General features: G+C 35.0%; 1 protein-coding gene across 4 annotated transcripts in view; it reads right to left on the reverse strand.

The window, feature by feature from the left end:
- Positions 1–17,343, reverse strand: part of RFX3 (regulatory factor X3) — a 128,349-nt gene that overhangs the window by 58,897 nt on the left and 52,109 nt on the right. For all 4 annotated transcript variants that reach the window (XM_066987641.1, XM_013198850.3, XM_013198848.3 and 1 more), the window contains 2 exons: positions 8,530–8,654; positions 568–665 (listed from right to left, as the gene is read on the reverse strand). In XM_066987641.1, coding sequence (XP_066843742.1) covers positions 568–665; positions 8,530–8,646 — 215 coding nt within the window. In that variant the 5' untranslated portion in view covers positions 8,647–8,654. The remainder of the gene's footprint in view (positions 1–567; positions 666–8,529; positions 8,655–17,343) is intronic.

Here is a 17,343-nt window from a genome sequence, read left to right on the forward strand (position 1 = left end):
CAGGAAATGCACAATAATAGCCACAAAAGAGGCTAGAGAAGCAGCGAAAGAAGATAGCATTACTCTCTTTCCTCTGCCTCTCCTCATTCTTTTGGATTTTTTTTTTAATCATTTTATTGAACAAAGGAATGAATTACATTATTACTTCCTCTGAATAATAACTGCAGCCATTGGAACTTTTTATGGATTTGCCACTATGATTGCAGAGAGGAAGACAGAAGGCCTATGAGAAGATAACACTACCACAAAGTTACACAGCACATCCTATGAATAGAACTTACTCATAAACCTAAAAGGTGCTTCTGCAAAGAGCACTATGCTGTACACATGTAACTTCATTTAAGTCCAGCTAAAACAATCACAAGAATTCTTTTCACGCAACAATTATACCTTTATAAATAGTGAATTTAGCTTTTCATACAAAAACTATTTCAAATGACAATAGTAAAAACTTTGATTAATCCTTTTTTTTTTCCAACTTGAAATGAGTTGTTGATAGAATCTTACTGAAAATATACATTCAACTTCACATTTTAATAAACAAATTCTGATCATTTGCCAACTTACATAGCTCCATTAGTGTAGACCGTGTCACTTCCTTCCACGTACTGAACCTGGGCTGGGTAGACATGCTGTACCTGTTGCACAGTCTGCACTTGTTGCACCTGAAAACAAGAACACCATAAAATTGGGATGCTGTCATAAAAAGACTGAAAAATTACATTTACTAAGGAAGAAAGTGTCCTTTGTCCACATGTATGCCTTTTCTTATTTCATTTTAGCCATGAATAACACAAGCCTTAATATACTTCTTAATGTACTTTAACACACAGCTTAAATGTGCTACAATAAATTTAGAAATATAGGTTTACAACAAAATGATTTAGATCTTGTTCAACTGGAGTTAAACTACAGTGGTTTAAGTTTTTTCTAGTAATGTCTTGACCCATAGGTACAATTACGGATCAAGAACCCCACTGTGTCACCCTCTTTCCAGAATATCAGCAGCTATAACATACTCCAAGAAAAACTTTTTATAATACCAATGCGTTAAACAAGAAGAAGCAGTATGGCATTTTCATCTATATTGCTGAGAAGGTATGCCTGCCTTGCAAAAGTGTATCACTGGTCACAAGACTACTCCTTTGACTCATATACTATGTGAAGCAGTTCAAGGTTATGAAAATTTCCTGTCCAGTCTTAATTTTTTTCTTCTGCAATAGTAGAGATTAAGAAACCCGTATTTTTACATGATATTGTCCAGAGAAGCCATATTTCAGTGGTGCTAAACCTAAAAGAAGCAAAAGGATTTAGAGACTTCTTAGACTAGCACAATATTACCCTAGAACTGAATCAAGAAAGTGACAATGCACATATTTATTCAATAGATTTAATATAAACTACTTGTGAATGACTGCTGTTTTTCTCAGATATTTTGTTATGAGGCAAATTCAGCTTGATCCAGTTGCTCCTAAGAACAGCAAACACCATAATCCCAGATCAAACTGCATCTCTTACATTTGATGGATCATCTCTAAGAGCTCTTTGAGAATATCCTCATTGTCATACCTTCACTCCACTATATTCTAAAGGTTTATTTAAATAAGCACAATTTTCTTAGTCTTTTATAGTACTGCCTCAGACTGTGAAAGGAAAACCTAGGTTTTGCACAGAAAACTTTTCTTAGGTTGGTATTAAAATTCTGAAAACAAAGGCAACAGTGTTTTGAATCCAGCTTTACTAGCATGATAGCAATGGTGTGACACAATATGATGATTGAACTATCTATTAAAAGGCACATTTTTCTGACTTGCTATGTAAGTCACTATCTACATTGGCACAAATTCCTGAAATACGATTTATTCACTTCAAAAAAAAAAAAAAAAAAAGACTATAAAGATATTTCTAATTATTAAGATAAAGTGTTTATGTACTTTACTGTGAAACATATGTGCCACAGACTACAAAAGTTTTAAAGCTTGACTCTAAAAGTATTTCTTCTTCTCAGGTGACTGTAGTTCTATGATGACCTGTAATCAATGGGAGAGTAAGAGTCACTGTTGAGCAGAGCACTGAACTGATCTACTTAACCTATACAGAGAGAAAACATCTTTAAAACAGACTTTGTTCTTAAAAGCAGTAATTTGTCACCTTCCATGTAACAGATTAGTTCCATTTTCTGTCCCAGTAGTACACCAGTGGAAATACTGGGGAAATGATGCAATTATCAACATGCTTCTGTCCAATCTCTCTGAAAAATCCTTCATTCCCTGCTCACACGCAGTGAATATGGCTTACTCCCTATTAAAAAACTAACAAACAAACAAAAACAAACAAGCAAAAAAAAAACACACTGTGTTTTATTAATAAAGGGAATTGATTTCTTCCCTAAAACCTCCAAACAGTTACAATGGAACTTACTATACATATAACTGCAACATTAAAAACTTCCTGTCAGTCAATGCAGGTCACGTTCCCATTCTATACAAGCTATTATAGTCTTGTTATAAGAATATAATACTCTTGGATGCAGGCTGCAACGATTTCATAAACTGTGGATTCAGCACAGTGCAACATCTGTAACATGGATCTGAGAGGATACTGCAGGAAGGAAGTGGTATAGCGTGTATCAAAGCTCAGACACGGAACTGAAAAATTTCAAAACATATTTAATTTCTGATTTGGAATGAAAAAACACCTGTTTCATTTTCCACAGAACAAAAAAATAATTAAAAAAAAAGTTTAAAAGAAAGTTTTCATTGAATAGTTTCAAATTTTCACCAATTTTTACATATATTATCTATGGGCCTAATATGCAGTACTGCCAGAAATATGACTTTATGCAAATAAAACAACATTTTTTAAATTGGCATTTAAGAATGGTTAAAGTGCAGGGCTAATAAGAACATCTAATCTTCTTTTGTAGATAAAAGTATTTTTCTTTTAAATTTTAATAATGAAGTTCAATAAAGCCAGATTACAAAAAAGAGTTATTTTGCTTCAGGTTCTCCAAAACTCAGTACTGCTAAAGTTAAATTGATTGTATTGCAATACACTGTATTGCACTGTATGTACCTCTGACTTTCTCTACCTCAAGGCTTTTAAATATTTTTCCTGACAAGGAATATCAAATAAGTGACCTTTAGAGTGGCCTTGCATTTGAAAATTCTGCCATGCTGAAACTCTTTGGCATGTGATACTTTAAATTCTACTTTTATTTCCTATTTTACTTCATTTTGGGAAAAATGTTTTCATTAGAGTTTTATTAGTTTAAGTGCCTGTGGATTTTTTCTTTAATCTTCAGGGACAGGAAGAAATCAAGTGCATACATACACTCTCCATGAACACACCATTATTCGAGAAGAATTTAGCTATGAAGAAACAAAATACCAAAGGAAAAAAAAAAAAAATTTTATGCAAATTGTAAAAATCGTTTTGTCTTCTATTTATCATTTTCCTTGCACATTTTATTAAACAGGTTAAGGAATTGCATTAGATATGTTCTTTAGTTTTGGGGCAGAACAGAAACTGAAGATCACTGAGAGAACAGTCAACAGATACCTAAACCAAAATGGCCTACTTGCATAAAAACAAAGAAACAAAAAAACAGCCAACACACACACAAAAAGCTTCCCAATAATTTAATTAAATGATTAAGGCTGAAAACAGAAAACACAATGAAATATTTATTACAAAGCAACAGTACTCAAGTTCACAAATTTTATGTTTGTGGGGTTGACTGGTGAACTAGTCATGGGAATTGTTATTATAGTCTGGCCAGAAAACGGAAAATTAACTGGCTGGCATAGGAAATAATGAGTTAAATAGGGTCAAACAGAAGATCATTCATTCCTCTTGCTTCAGTGATTCTAGCCTGGAATAACTGGAACAGGATTAGAAGTACGCAGCTGAAATGTTCCAAGAGAACAAGAGGAGAATGAAAACTTATTTTGATATACATGTGTAATTTTAATCACTAGTTGAAGAAAAAACAAAAAGAAAATTATATTGTTAATGATACTATCTCAAAGGAGCAAATGAGGGACTAAGTCGTATTATATCTATGAGAGTTTGTCAACAAAGGAAATTGAATAAAAGCATACGGAAATACAGAAAATACTTTTAAGCATAAAAGCAAAATTTAAGCGAAAATTCTTATTTGAGATTTGCTGATGTTCAAAGCACTAGTAATCAAAGAGTAGAAAAATACAGTAAAATATATAAGGATTTTTAAACCACATTTAAAAGAGAACACAGAATTGTTCACAGTGCCTATCCCAAATAGTTGTATATGCATCTTCTGTCCTCATATATAAAAATAATGTTTCTACTTTCATTAGTATGGATTACTTTTGGCAAGCAATATATAAATAGCATATGCTGTAATATTCTAAGCACATTCATATTTATATAGTGCTTAATGTCAGCTCGTGATTACGTTTTTCATATGCTAAACATGATTTTGCATTGAGACTAATTTTGATTACCAGAATTCTGCATCTTCAGTTTAATGAAACAATTCTTTCTAAAGGTGATGGCCATGGTGTATGTTGACTACAAGAATTGCTTTGTTCAACTTCTGATGCATTGATATACCTTTGTAAAACAGATTATATGATTATTTTTAGTTTTATTTCTCCAATCCTTCTACTTTGCATAACATAAACTACTAAGTGCAGTTAATTTTTAATCTTTAGAAACTTTCTGCTCTGTGTTAGAGCACTTGTTGAAAAAACAATGATACATTACTGAAAAATCCCCCCTATCTGAGGAAGCAGACTGAGAAAATTCCTCAGGCTATTAAGACAGTTTAATTATACTCCCAACATTTTGGTCTTACCCTTGTTGCTTTTGGGTTACACATGTATATGTTTGTCCCCTCACCATTCCCCTCTATTCCATCTCAAGAGTGACTGTTGCTGTGCTGCATATAAATAACTGCCACCATTGCAATTTTTACCAGAAGGGAATTCTAGGTTTTCATTAATGGTATCTTTTTTTTTTTCCTTTCTGTTTTGAAGTACCACAGCAGAGCTTTATGAAAGCCTTATATATACTAGCTATATGCAAATTAGGGATTTGTTTAGTTGAAAGTATCAGGGGGCACTCTTTTGTTGTTTGCTGAAAAGACAGGATGCTTCAATACAACACAGCTGTAAGAGAAAGGCTTTCATTACACCCTTTCACTAATCCAGTTGGTTCTTCTGCGCAAAAAAAGTTAATTTGGAAAGATACAGCATACATTTTGTGGGCAATGAAAAAACACTGATACCATGAAAATAACCCCAAATTCATACAGGCATGAGATGTAATTTAAGTATGGTGTACAAACAGTAAAGCAAATGTTGAAAATAAAGATCTCACAGGAAAAAAATGAAATATTATGCACAGCTTTAATATTAATTAAAAATTAATCTAAAATGTTCTTATTCAGTAAAATGTGTTAATAAATTACTATAAACATGAAAAGAGGAAAGATTCAGCTTACACCAAACTGTTGTACATACACAAATACATGTTATAGTAACTTAGAATTAGCTAAATTCAAGAAGTACCCTATTGCTTTCGTAGATTATATTCATATAACGCTATAAAATGAATGTGAATATTCACATATTTTGTGGATACAGCTGGCATTATTATCAAGTATGTCTTTTATAAGCCATACAAAAAAAAAAAAAAAGAAGAATTGAATATTGTATATAGTATTCACCTAAAACCTTCCCTCACACTTTCAACATTGGTAACTTTGAACACGCAAAAATAATAAGGCCTCTATCTCCCATCTAAATAATGGCATAATCAAATTAGCATTTGTTTCTCCTGATTTTCTTTAGGCAAATTGACCTGCTCCTAATGAATATACCTAATGCCGAATATTTAGGCAAATGCAACCTACACGCAGAGAATTCTTCAGGGCAGATCACACCTACAGTTTCCTCTACACAATGATTGTTTCAGTGTTTGATGTTCTTTTTTTTTTCCCCCCTCACCTTACAGCTGAAAGTACCTATCCCACCCACATTCTTCATCACATTTCTCAATGGCATAGCATGTTCACATCTTCACTCTTCCTTTTCTCCTCACCATACAGCCACATCTTTTAAAATTCCTAATGTTTTCTCAATTCTATAATCTATTTTCTTTCTCTACAAATAAGTATCTCCCACATATCATGTTTTACTCACTGCAATACTGTCTATATTGACTGGTCTAACATTCTCGTTGCCTATTCAATGCCTGCAAAATTTTGCAAAACTCCTCTTCCTTGGCTGAGTTGATCCACTTAACTTTTCTTTCTGAAACATTATGTTGATTCCTACTGGCAGAGTTGGAGGCAATTGGAAAAGTATAGTCTAATATTACCATGAGGAAAAATCATCCAAAATACTGATAGATTACTGAATGCAAGGGAAAACTCAGAAAGCAGTAGTACTAAAGAAGATGTAACAGCTGATCAAGGGCAGTTTTCCAAACTTGCATCCCACCACCACAACAACGATAATAACAACAACAACAACAACAACAATAATAATAATAATAATAATTAGTTCTCATTAAGGCCTAATAAGGCCAAAACAATAAAACAATCCACTCCTTGGCTTCTGCCTTTTGACATGAGTATTATATTGATAAATTGGAATAACTTCAGAAAAGATACAAACAACAGGTGACAGAGATAAATGTGTTAATTATGCAGGAAAATAAAGAGCCAAATCCATCCTACAAGTTTGCAGAAAAGCAGCAATTTTACACAACCAAAGTTTATAAATACCAAAGCCATGTGCATTGTTCATTTTCTTATGAAAAAAATATAACAGAAATGCATAGAAGATCCCATCCTTACACTTAATCAATTCAATGATTAGAACTAAAATACTATAAAGTATCCTGTATGCCACTAAACAGTTTCCAATCTTCAATCCATCACAGTGATCAGTATTCACATAGATCAAATTCATATGTAAATTAGACCACCATATATTTAAGATATTTGCTTAAATAAACAACTGTGTAGCACTACCAAATTGCAGTATTTTATCTAAAAAGCTGAAATACAGCAGTAACAAAGAATAAATCAAATAAGCTACGTCCAACAAGTATCTGTCATCATATGAGAACATAAAAACATGTCAAGTTATCCAGATCATATTTCATAAATAAAAAGAAGTCCTGTACTTTACAGTGCTTAAAAAAATAATTAGCCAGACAAAATCTCCTATAAAGAGTTTTCTGAGTTGAAGCATCACTGAAGCATCAATTAAAACTTAGTACACTACTAAAGAACCTCTATTCTAATCAACATCAAGTTAGGAGAGAGCTGTACAATAGTTTGAACTCAGGAATATACTTCATACAACTATTGATTCACTAATGGTGAATTCTGAGCAAATACACCAAAAGACTTAAATAACATTTTTAAGTCCAATATTAATGCTTTGAAACATTTTTGTTTTAAAAAAAAGCTTGCATCCTAAAAGATACATGAACATACAAGCAGAAGCTATAGTACTGAAAGGCATTTGAAATGTAGTTTGTACATCAGGTAGAAAATGTTAGAAAAATGTAGGAGTGTGTGGAAAAATGTTACAAAAGCACATACCACCAGGAAAACATATATCACCTGGAATTAAACTTGATAAAATGCCAAAAAAATAATTTAGGGAACAGTATTTCACTGGCAGAGACAGACTACACTATTTAATAAGTTATGTCTAATTCTCAAATTAGTGATTTTGAAATTAGTGATTTTTGAAGTCAGTTTTTGATGAAAACCAACATCGGTTGTCACCTAGAGTACTTGTCACAGAGACAGCTAATTTCTGTGTAAACAGGAAAAATCTTAGACAGTTGTTACTGCTTTCATGTTCAGTCCCCTTTTTCAACCTCACAACTTTTTCTTTTTTCCTTCAGTCACCAATCAAAGCTTGTGGGTGCTACATAAGTGAGTGACAATCTCATGTAACAGAGGTGTAAACTGTGCTGGCTGCTACAAGTCTTTTTACTTTCCTGGCAAATGCACATTATGAATTACGTATGGTCATACCACAAATACTTTCATGACGTTGTATAAAGATCTGCAGTGAATCAAGGCTAGAGATTAATCACTTTACATTGCAACATTTATATTGCACTTAATTGGAACTCAAAACTAAAGGAAAAATGATACAGCCAGCAATATCATAAATATACTCATTAATCACGATTCAAAGGAATAAATGTAATATTCAGAGATATAAATTAAATTTTTACAAGTTATTAGATAAAGTACCTACTTTAAAGTACCTACCTCTAACCTACTGTTAGAATCATGTATGCTGGTGCTTGTCAAGATACTCTAGTTCAAGGAACAGACCTTGAAAACAGACTGCCTTTCTAGGTGGCTACTTTAGTTCCAGCAAAATAAAATCATTAAAGCAAAGCAAAACAGTTCATTCAGCAGCCCCGTACAAAATCAAGTTCTTTACTACATTGTGAAGAACTATCCCTCAGGATTTTTTATTTCTTCCCAAAACTAACACCACCTACCTGTTGCTGAACTGGTACTTGCTGTACTACCTGCGTGGGCACTGCTGCTTGGCTAGCCACAGATGTCTGTAAAGTCACAGTTGAACCTGTATCCGACCCAGTCTCTGATGTCTGCATCGTGGTCTCTGAATAAAATTAAGAAGTAAAATTAAAAGGTTAGTGCATTTATTTATTTATTATTTTTCATTTTGGCACTTATTTTGGCACCCTAATTTGGGGGTTTTGTCACTTAGCCTAATTGGATATCAAAATCAGCTAATATGAATCTCAGTATTAGCTAAAAGGCAACCTTTCCCCTGCTAGCATGAGTTATTGCAAATGCTTTCTATCTTACTTTTTTCACACTTATATTTAAAATATCTTTTATTTACATATGCAGAGATATCTCACTTTGTTACTTTAGAAATAACTCAAAAATCAGCAGCAAGTAAAGTCTTCTCTAAGCTCTTAACTGGTCATCATTCAAAACTTTTTATTTTCTTTCGTACTGAATTATACTAAAAACTCTATACAAAGTTTAAAGGTAAGCTTATAACACTTCACGAAATGAAGGGTTGTAATCTGGAAAGCAGTCTCTGAAAAGCATTTAACGAGTCACAGTGAAAAAGCAACTCAAATACCCTTCAGCAGAAAGCATTAAAGCAACCGTTGTAGTTGTAATCTGAGAAGAAATACTACCACTAAAACCATAAAGTACATATGCAGTAGAAAAGCAGCTACAATTGTGACACTGACATTTTAAAGGGAACAATAGAAAACTGGATATAATACAGTGAAATGATTTGCGAGACAAGGAAAATGCTTTACAACGAAAACTTTATCAGAAAGACAACTGAGGATGTCGTTTGCTCTCACAGGAAATTTATACTGGGAACTATAGGGTTCCTCAATTTTGCACAGAAGATATAGCAATACAATTGACTGGAAAACAAATCAACAGTAATTGAAAGCCAGGAAGAAGACTGTTTTGTTTTGTTTTTTAATCAGTATCTTTTATGCAGTAGGTTATTAACCAGTGAAAATAATAACTAGATGAGGCAGTTTCTTCTTCACCTGGTACCTTCAAAACAGAAGGCTGTATATTTCTGTGAAGAATTACAGTAAACAAATACAAAACAGTAATCTCTAAACCAATCACTATCTAAAAGCCTTACTTAATCCGTATTAATCTATTTTAGCTACAGAATATTTTGGCAACCCAAGTACCAATATCACCAAAAATGAGTAGCGTTACTATCCAGGTTTCTTTGAAGAATCTACAGATCTACTAATACTTACAATGCCCTAACCAAGTAATTTTTTAGTTTAACCGAACAGGGACAGATGGCTGGCAGGGAAGAAGGTACACTTTAACCTCCCCCAGACAAAGAAGCCTCCCCCAAAAAACAACCTACAATATTTACTGAAACAAAACCATAATAAAAAATGTATCTATTCAGGGGCATACTATTTCATAGTAGGAGGAATTCATTATTGCACAAATAAACCTTGGAAGCTCCTCAGAAAATTCAATATTCTCCTTGCTTGACTACTGAACCAGCTGCAATAACAGATCTTCCTTTCAAGGCTGGGTTCCAGAGCAGTTTAAGCTGATTTAAAGCCAGGTTTTTGCAGCCCCTCCCTCTGACTGACTGTGCATTCAAATGTAGTCCATGCAGAGCAGGAAACAGGCATATAAATTTGGGATAGGGACAGGAGACAGGCAGGACTTTGCCAGCTGGGAACATTATTGGCTTAAACTTCACTGAGCCATGTCTATAGTGCATAATAGATTTAACTGCTTTTCCAATATTCAGAAAGGCTGAAAAATTGTTGATCAAACTTGTTCAAGATTGATCAATAAGCTCTAAGTTACTATGATGGCTGAACCCTGTACCTCTTTCAAGCCTGCCTGGCAAAAATTAGGATACAGAAAGAAATGAAAAACTAAACTTCACAGACAATGACTGAAATATTAAAAATCCTAATTAAATTAGGATTTAAATTCCCAATTATAAATGGATGTCCTCAGGATAAATACACTTACTGTGAAACAGTAAATTTCATACTTTTCTTTGTGTCTAAAGAAAAGGCAGTATAAAATCCAAAATAGTTATTTATCTCAAAGAACTGTGCTACATTTCACATATCAGTCTATCCTAACTGAAAACCAATAGTTTTGCCCTTAAGTCGAATATTAACAAGAGCATTCAACTTCCAGTAGTAAAGTCCTGAAAGAAAATTTTATTTATTTTCTAATATGCAATCATTTTTAAAGTTTCTTCAGGTAACTTAAGTCATTGTGCCACAAAGGCCTTAGATATTAGACCAAACTCCTCCACAATATAAATGTATGATCTTAAATAAGCTCAGAGTCAAAGGTTCGGAAAACTATTTTTTGAAAAGAAAGGCAAAATGTGAATTTATGTTTTATACACGTATGCATAAACTTATAAATGGAAATAATAATCATAGCACTGATTATCATACCTTGTGAAGAGACACAGCACAATGGGATAGCAAGTGCTTTTGGGGGTTACCAAAACGTAACAAATGACATAATAATGGCAACATACCTAATGGAATACTAATAAATTGAATATTTTAGTTTTATACTAAACACTAACACTATCTTTTAAACACTGTAACCATTTTCTAAATTTGAGCAATTCAATTTTTACTTATCTCTTGCTCAGCACCAAGTCACTGCTAACAAGAAAGAACCTAGGCTGTACTAAGATCTACTTCTTAAAGGAGAATGCAATGAAACTGGCTGTTACAGGAAACTATGAACTTTGATTTGCATTTAATTCATTTACAGATCTCATTTCTGATCATCTCAGATTCATTTACAGATGATCTTTCACTTTCTGAAGTCACGAGATTTTGATAAAGAAATATTCTTACTATTTTAAAAGCAAAGTCACTATTAACAACGACTATTTTTTTTGTATTGAAAATATTTAGAAAAAAAAACTTTCCTGTTTTGCATAATGTCCTGGTTCCAGTTAGGACAGAGTTAAGTAGCTCATAGTAGCTGGTAGGGTGCTATGTTTTGGATTAGGATGAGAAGAGCGCTGAAAACATGCTGATGTTTTAATTGTTGCAGAGCAGTGTTTACACCAGGCCAAGGACTTTTCGGCTTCTTGCTCTGTCCTGCCAGCGAGCAGGCTGGGGGTGCAGCAGGAGCTGGGAGGGGACAGACCCAGGACAGCTGACCCAAACTGGCCAAAGGGGTATTCCATACCATCTGACGTCATGCTAAACAATATATAGGGGTGGCTGGCCGGGGTGGGGGGGCGGCTGCTCGGGAATAGGCTGGGCATCGGTCAGCGGGTGGTGAGCAATTGCATTGTGCATCACTTGTTTTCTTACACATTATTATTGTTAATACTATTACCATTATCACTATTATTATTATTATTGTTATTATTATTTTCCTGTCTTAATAAACTGTCTTTATCTCAACTCACAGGCTTCACTTTCCCGTTTCTCTCCCCCATCCCAGAGAGGGAGGGGGGAGGGTGAGCGAACGGCTGTGTGGTGTTTAGCTGCCAGCCGGGTTAAACCACAACACATAATCATATGTAAAAGTCATTGGGCAATTTTTTTCTTATTATGGATCCTGCATAAATATAGAAAATTAAGAGAAGACAAAAATGTGTAGTGCAGACACAGTGCTGCCTGGTAAAAGCTACTTTTCAGTCAATTAAGAATTTAAACTTTTCCAAAAGTATCAAAACAACCCTGTGGATATGTCTATTCAGTTAGTGATGAAGCTCAGCCCTTAACTCATAAATCATATGAACTTTTGTCTCAGCCCATTGCCTTCAACTTGATAAAATCCTTCAGAAGTGAAGTAAAAAGAGAAACAGCTCATATGAGCCAGCTGGAGTTCACTCTTACATGTTACCCAGGCAAAAACATTGGTAGGCTGACAGAATCGTGGAAATCAAAGGCTTAATGTTAAGTAACTTCCTAAAGCATCTCTCTGCTATATAAATGCACTTCCAGTCTGTTTCGTGGCTCAGTTAATAGGGTTATTTTAAGCCACCAGTTCCAACAAACACTTATACAAGGCACTGCATGTCCATCTGGAAGCAAAAGTGAAGAGTCCAAAAGAATTAAAAGGCATTATTTCATAGCACCCTTTAGCTTCACTTGACTGCATGTTGTTTCCTGGTTACAGTGTACAAACATGTCAATCACTGAAAGGGAGGAGGTGTGCTGCTGTAGTCAAATAGAGTTGTGACTGGTAAGAAGCCGTTCCGACACTGTTAATTGCTATGTCACGTCTCACACCGTACTTGATCATTACATCTGCAATTCAAGATGAAATGCAATTAGAGGGAGGTTCTCTAATCTGAGAGAGGAACCTAACATCTTCCTGTCCTTGTGGCAGTTGTCATGGAGTGTGCCTGACTGCCGTTAGTGCCAGCCCTTTTAGAAAAAGGAAGCAGCTTTCTTACAAGAAGAGAGGATACCCTGCTTGCAAGCCAGCCGTCAGTCACTGTGGAAAAGCCTTGAGATGGGCAGACCACAAGTACCACTGACAGCTGACAGTCTGCTGATAGGCACTGTGGGATGCTGAACAGGGGTAGTCGAGAATCAGGTACTCTGCCCAGTCCTATAGGAGAGTGTAAAAAGTCACATACGAGATCTTACAGGGACATATGAGAGCGGATCCAGGGGTACATGGGACAGAATCCCCAAGGAGAACTGCAGACACTCCAGAGGACCACATGGCCTGTCCTAGGACTACCCATGACACAGCTGGCACTACAACAGTGACCTGCCAAACTTCAGACCTCATCATTTCATCCACAGGGCAGGGAAGCTGTGTAACTTGGGTAAACTGCACCTATGTTTCAAAACAAAGTGTTTTGGTGACCGAGCCCATTTCGTCTTTACACTCTCAATTTGGCGACAGACCCATATTTAAGCTTTCAATTTGATGTGCTTGTCTACCTCAGAATCATAGTTACATTTTTCTTAATAATCTGATAGGCTAATTGGTAGCTCTATAGACTGATTTATCAGTAAGTAAATGAGGATGGTTACAGCATGGCTGGGGAACATAAACTTTGCTGTTTGTTTTCCCTAAGCAGAACTAAACCTAATGATGTAGTATTGATTTATTCAATAGTATTTTTTTTCATCATTCTGCTCTAAGTCTTCATCCCAAATGCAATTCCTTACTATACCACATTATACGTGATTGACTTTCCTTTGCAGATGCCAGGTAATGTTTGAAAGTAAACTTTTATCAACTTCCTATTCACCATTAGTTTTTGTAACTACATGTTTGTGAGGCAGTCAGTGTAATTCTTTTACATTGCATCAATGTTATATGAACACTTTTTGATAATCTAGATGGAGTCTCTCCATTTCTCACTGATGCTACATGTAAGTACAGTACTGTATATTACAGCAAAAAGACACCATCCTTGCCTAATGGGAGTCAGGTGTATCACAAGCAACAGATCCATGTTTGACAAAGATCCTTTTTATTCTGGCTAATTAAGCAGTTGGACACACCCACCTGTTAATGGTTTTGCTTTGTATAGCCAGTGCTTGCTGTATCATGTGAATGTAAACCAAATAGGGCACATTCTGAAAGAAGGCTAATTAACCCCTCCAAGTGGGAAAAAGTTATTGCCCAAGCCCAGCTGCTGAACGTGACAAGATTAGTATTTCTTCAGTCAAGCGGACAGTACTCAGGCAAAGCTACTATGCTGAAAATTAACCTTTTCCTGCATATTCTGTAAAATTTCATGTTGTCTGTTAAGTTCCCCAGAGATTTTTTAATACACTGAAATTCACAATTGGAATCCTTCTGTTTTCTAGACTTGAAATATCACGGCTAAATAGTTGAAAACTACCTAACTTGAACAATTAGTTATCAAGTAAGATTGTTAAAATGTGTCATATTAACGATTAATGTTTATCTTTTTACTGGACTGCTTCACTCTGAACTAATTGACTTTTTTTAAAGCTATTAGAGTACACAAAGTTTTGTTCAGCTGCATATGCCTTATTGCCTACACAAAATGATATAGCAGGTTTTAATTTAATGCAGAAAATAAAAGTCTGTTATTTACTTTCAAGTGCAGCAGGAAATTTCTTTCTTCTCCTCCAGAAGGCTAAATAAAACATCCCAGAAGGTAAAGTGAACAAAATCTTGTAATCCTACACAATAGTGACAAGCTTTTAATGGTCAGAATAAAAAGCTAATCTTCAGATCTTATGTATTTATAATGTTGAAACACCAATATACTCATTAAGAATTTCTGGCCACATAATGTGTTTCACAATAAAGGAAAGCTTCCTAGAACATCTAATTTCAACATGTAATACAGAATGCTTGGTTCCTGAACAACAGCATAAATTGAAACAAGACTTAATAATACCCTAGAGTTTTAGATAAGAATTCTTTCTTAATATTTGTGCAAACATAAATTTTATGAATAACTGCCTTCAAACAAGAGATATTGAATGAATTACAGGGAAACATTAATTTGTATTAGCAGTAAAGCAGAAGGCAGTTTATACGTGCTATTCACAGTGAAAAAAAAAAAGGAATATTGTAAGTAATTTTAAGATATTAACGTATTTTCATGTCAGAACACCAATTTCTTACTAAACGTTGTTTGATCGTTTGCCTTCTCCCTGATTCTTAGGGATACCAAAGTAGGCAGCTAAACACTGAAGATATAAAGACTGATTCCTAAATATTTCAGTTAGCAACATGCATTTCATTACTCTTTTCAGCTTTTCAAGGATATATGGGTAGAATAGTGGTTAACTGAATGGCACAGAATAAAGTATATAACCTGATTCTCTGGATTCACATATAATTTCCAGTAGTACAACCCTACAATAGCAGAGTAACAGCAAGAGGAAGTATGGAAATACACACAATGAAAGGGACCAATGAAAGTGGTAACAACTCCACCAAAAACAAACAAACAAAAACCAAAAAACATTAACAACATCAAAAAGCAATGTCATCAATTGTCAAAATGAAATTCCACGTTTCCAGCAGATCACAGAGAACAAACACATGGACACGTATGCTGAATGACTACATCATGACTCTCATTTTGATCGACCTACTAATTTTACCTGTTAAAACTCCAAAATTGTATTTACCCTTGGTGGGTAGCATATCAATATTACACATCAGGCCTACACATCAATACACAACAACAAGAAGGTTACATTCACAAACAACAGGACAAAACAAAACTCCTGAGGAGTTTCTTTTGTTGTGGTGAGACTATCAAGTACAACAGCTACAAGAGACAAAACTAACAACTTATCAAAAAATATTTTAATTCTATTATCGGGCATTGATTTTTCAACTGGAGATTCTTTAAGTGGGAAAACCTAGGTGATGCTCTCTTTCATCCTGCCAATGATGTGAAAGGGTGTGAGGAAGAGGGCGCTGATACTGCGTATCAACAACTGGCTGTAGAACTAGCGTTGGCAACAGCATTTGGGGTTCTGTGACCATGGAACTCTGTTCGATGATCAACATCTACTTAGGGAAGATGGCATCTACCTCACTAAGTGGGGGAAAAGAATCTTTGCCAGCCAGATAGCTAACCCCATAAGAAGAGATTTAAACCAGGAACAACTGGGTTACCAGCAGTCCTGTAAGGGTTTGGTGGACAGGACTGATAAGCAAAGGGCCTGGCGTGATATAAATGAAAGGCAACGTGTAATCAACAAAACAGGGCTTAAGCAGGGTCATCTCAAGCATCTGCAGGCAAAAAAGTCCTACAAGGCACCATTATGGAGAAACCACCCAGAACCCTGGGAAATTAGTATGCTGGGGTATCTCTCTGAAGTGCTTGTACACTAACTAAGGCACATAGCATGGGGAACAAACATAGGGAATTAGTCATCTGTGTACATTTCCAGGACTATAATCAGTATTGTAGAGTAGAGAGAATTCCTTATACAGTGCTTCTTTATCAGTTCTTTTGCATTTTTCTTAGTGGACATCCTCTCTCCACCCCACCCCCACACTCCCAGAGTCTCTTTTACCACTGCTTTGGTTAAAAAATTGCAACGTTTTTTGTTGAGATTAACAAAAAGTAGTTTTATGATATTCTGTCCTGGGCCACGGAGGTGTGGAGGGTGGACATAATCTAATACTTCAGGCACTGACTATCACCACTTGAGATATTTTGCCTAACAGCCAATGTTTTCTGAGGAAGAAAGTGAAAGCAGAGCTCCACCTGTAACAGATCATTCCTCTCACTTCTGTATTGATGATATGATACTGGAAGTAGATTCAGATTTCACTTCAGAGGTGAGTTGCGTTATTTTTTTCTAATGTGCTGCAATCCTTTTGTCGAAAGAGAGTGTAAGTAAACATGATACTAATGAAAGAAAGGGAGAAAATTTGATATGAAAATGGAAATGACACTTGTTTTCATCACTCAGTAGATCAAAATATAAAATGAAACAGGTAAAGCATTATAGTCATTGGAGCAGCTACTTAACAGAATGACCAGTTTTTACAGGAAACAGTTTCTGTTCTCTGTGCATTACCTCCATGTTACAAATTTTCTGTTGTGATGCTTCCTGTGATATTTTCACAGAATGGCTGAAGATGGAATGGACCTCTGGAGGCCATCTGGTCCAACCCCCTACTCAAGCAGGGACACCTAGAACAGATTGCCCAGGGCCATTTGGACTAAAACAAATGAGCAAATTAACCCAAATCCTCTCTATATTGGAATATTTGTAGGCTTGCTACAGTGATAATTCTATGTAATCATTTAAACTATTCCAGGTTGAATGGACTGGATAAAATCTCACCAG

The sequence above is a fragment of the Anser cygnoides genome, chromosome Z, assembly GCF_040182565.1.
Source record: "Anser cygnoides isolate HZ-2024a breed goose chromosome Z, Taihu_goose_T2T_genome, whole genome shotgun sequence".
In the NCBI taxonomy this organism is placed as follows: Eukaryota; Metazoa; Chordata; class Aves; order Anseriformes; family Anatidae; genus Anser; species Anser cygnoides.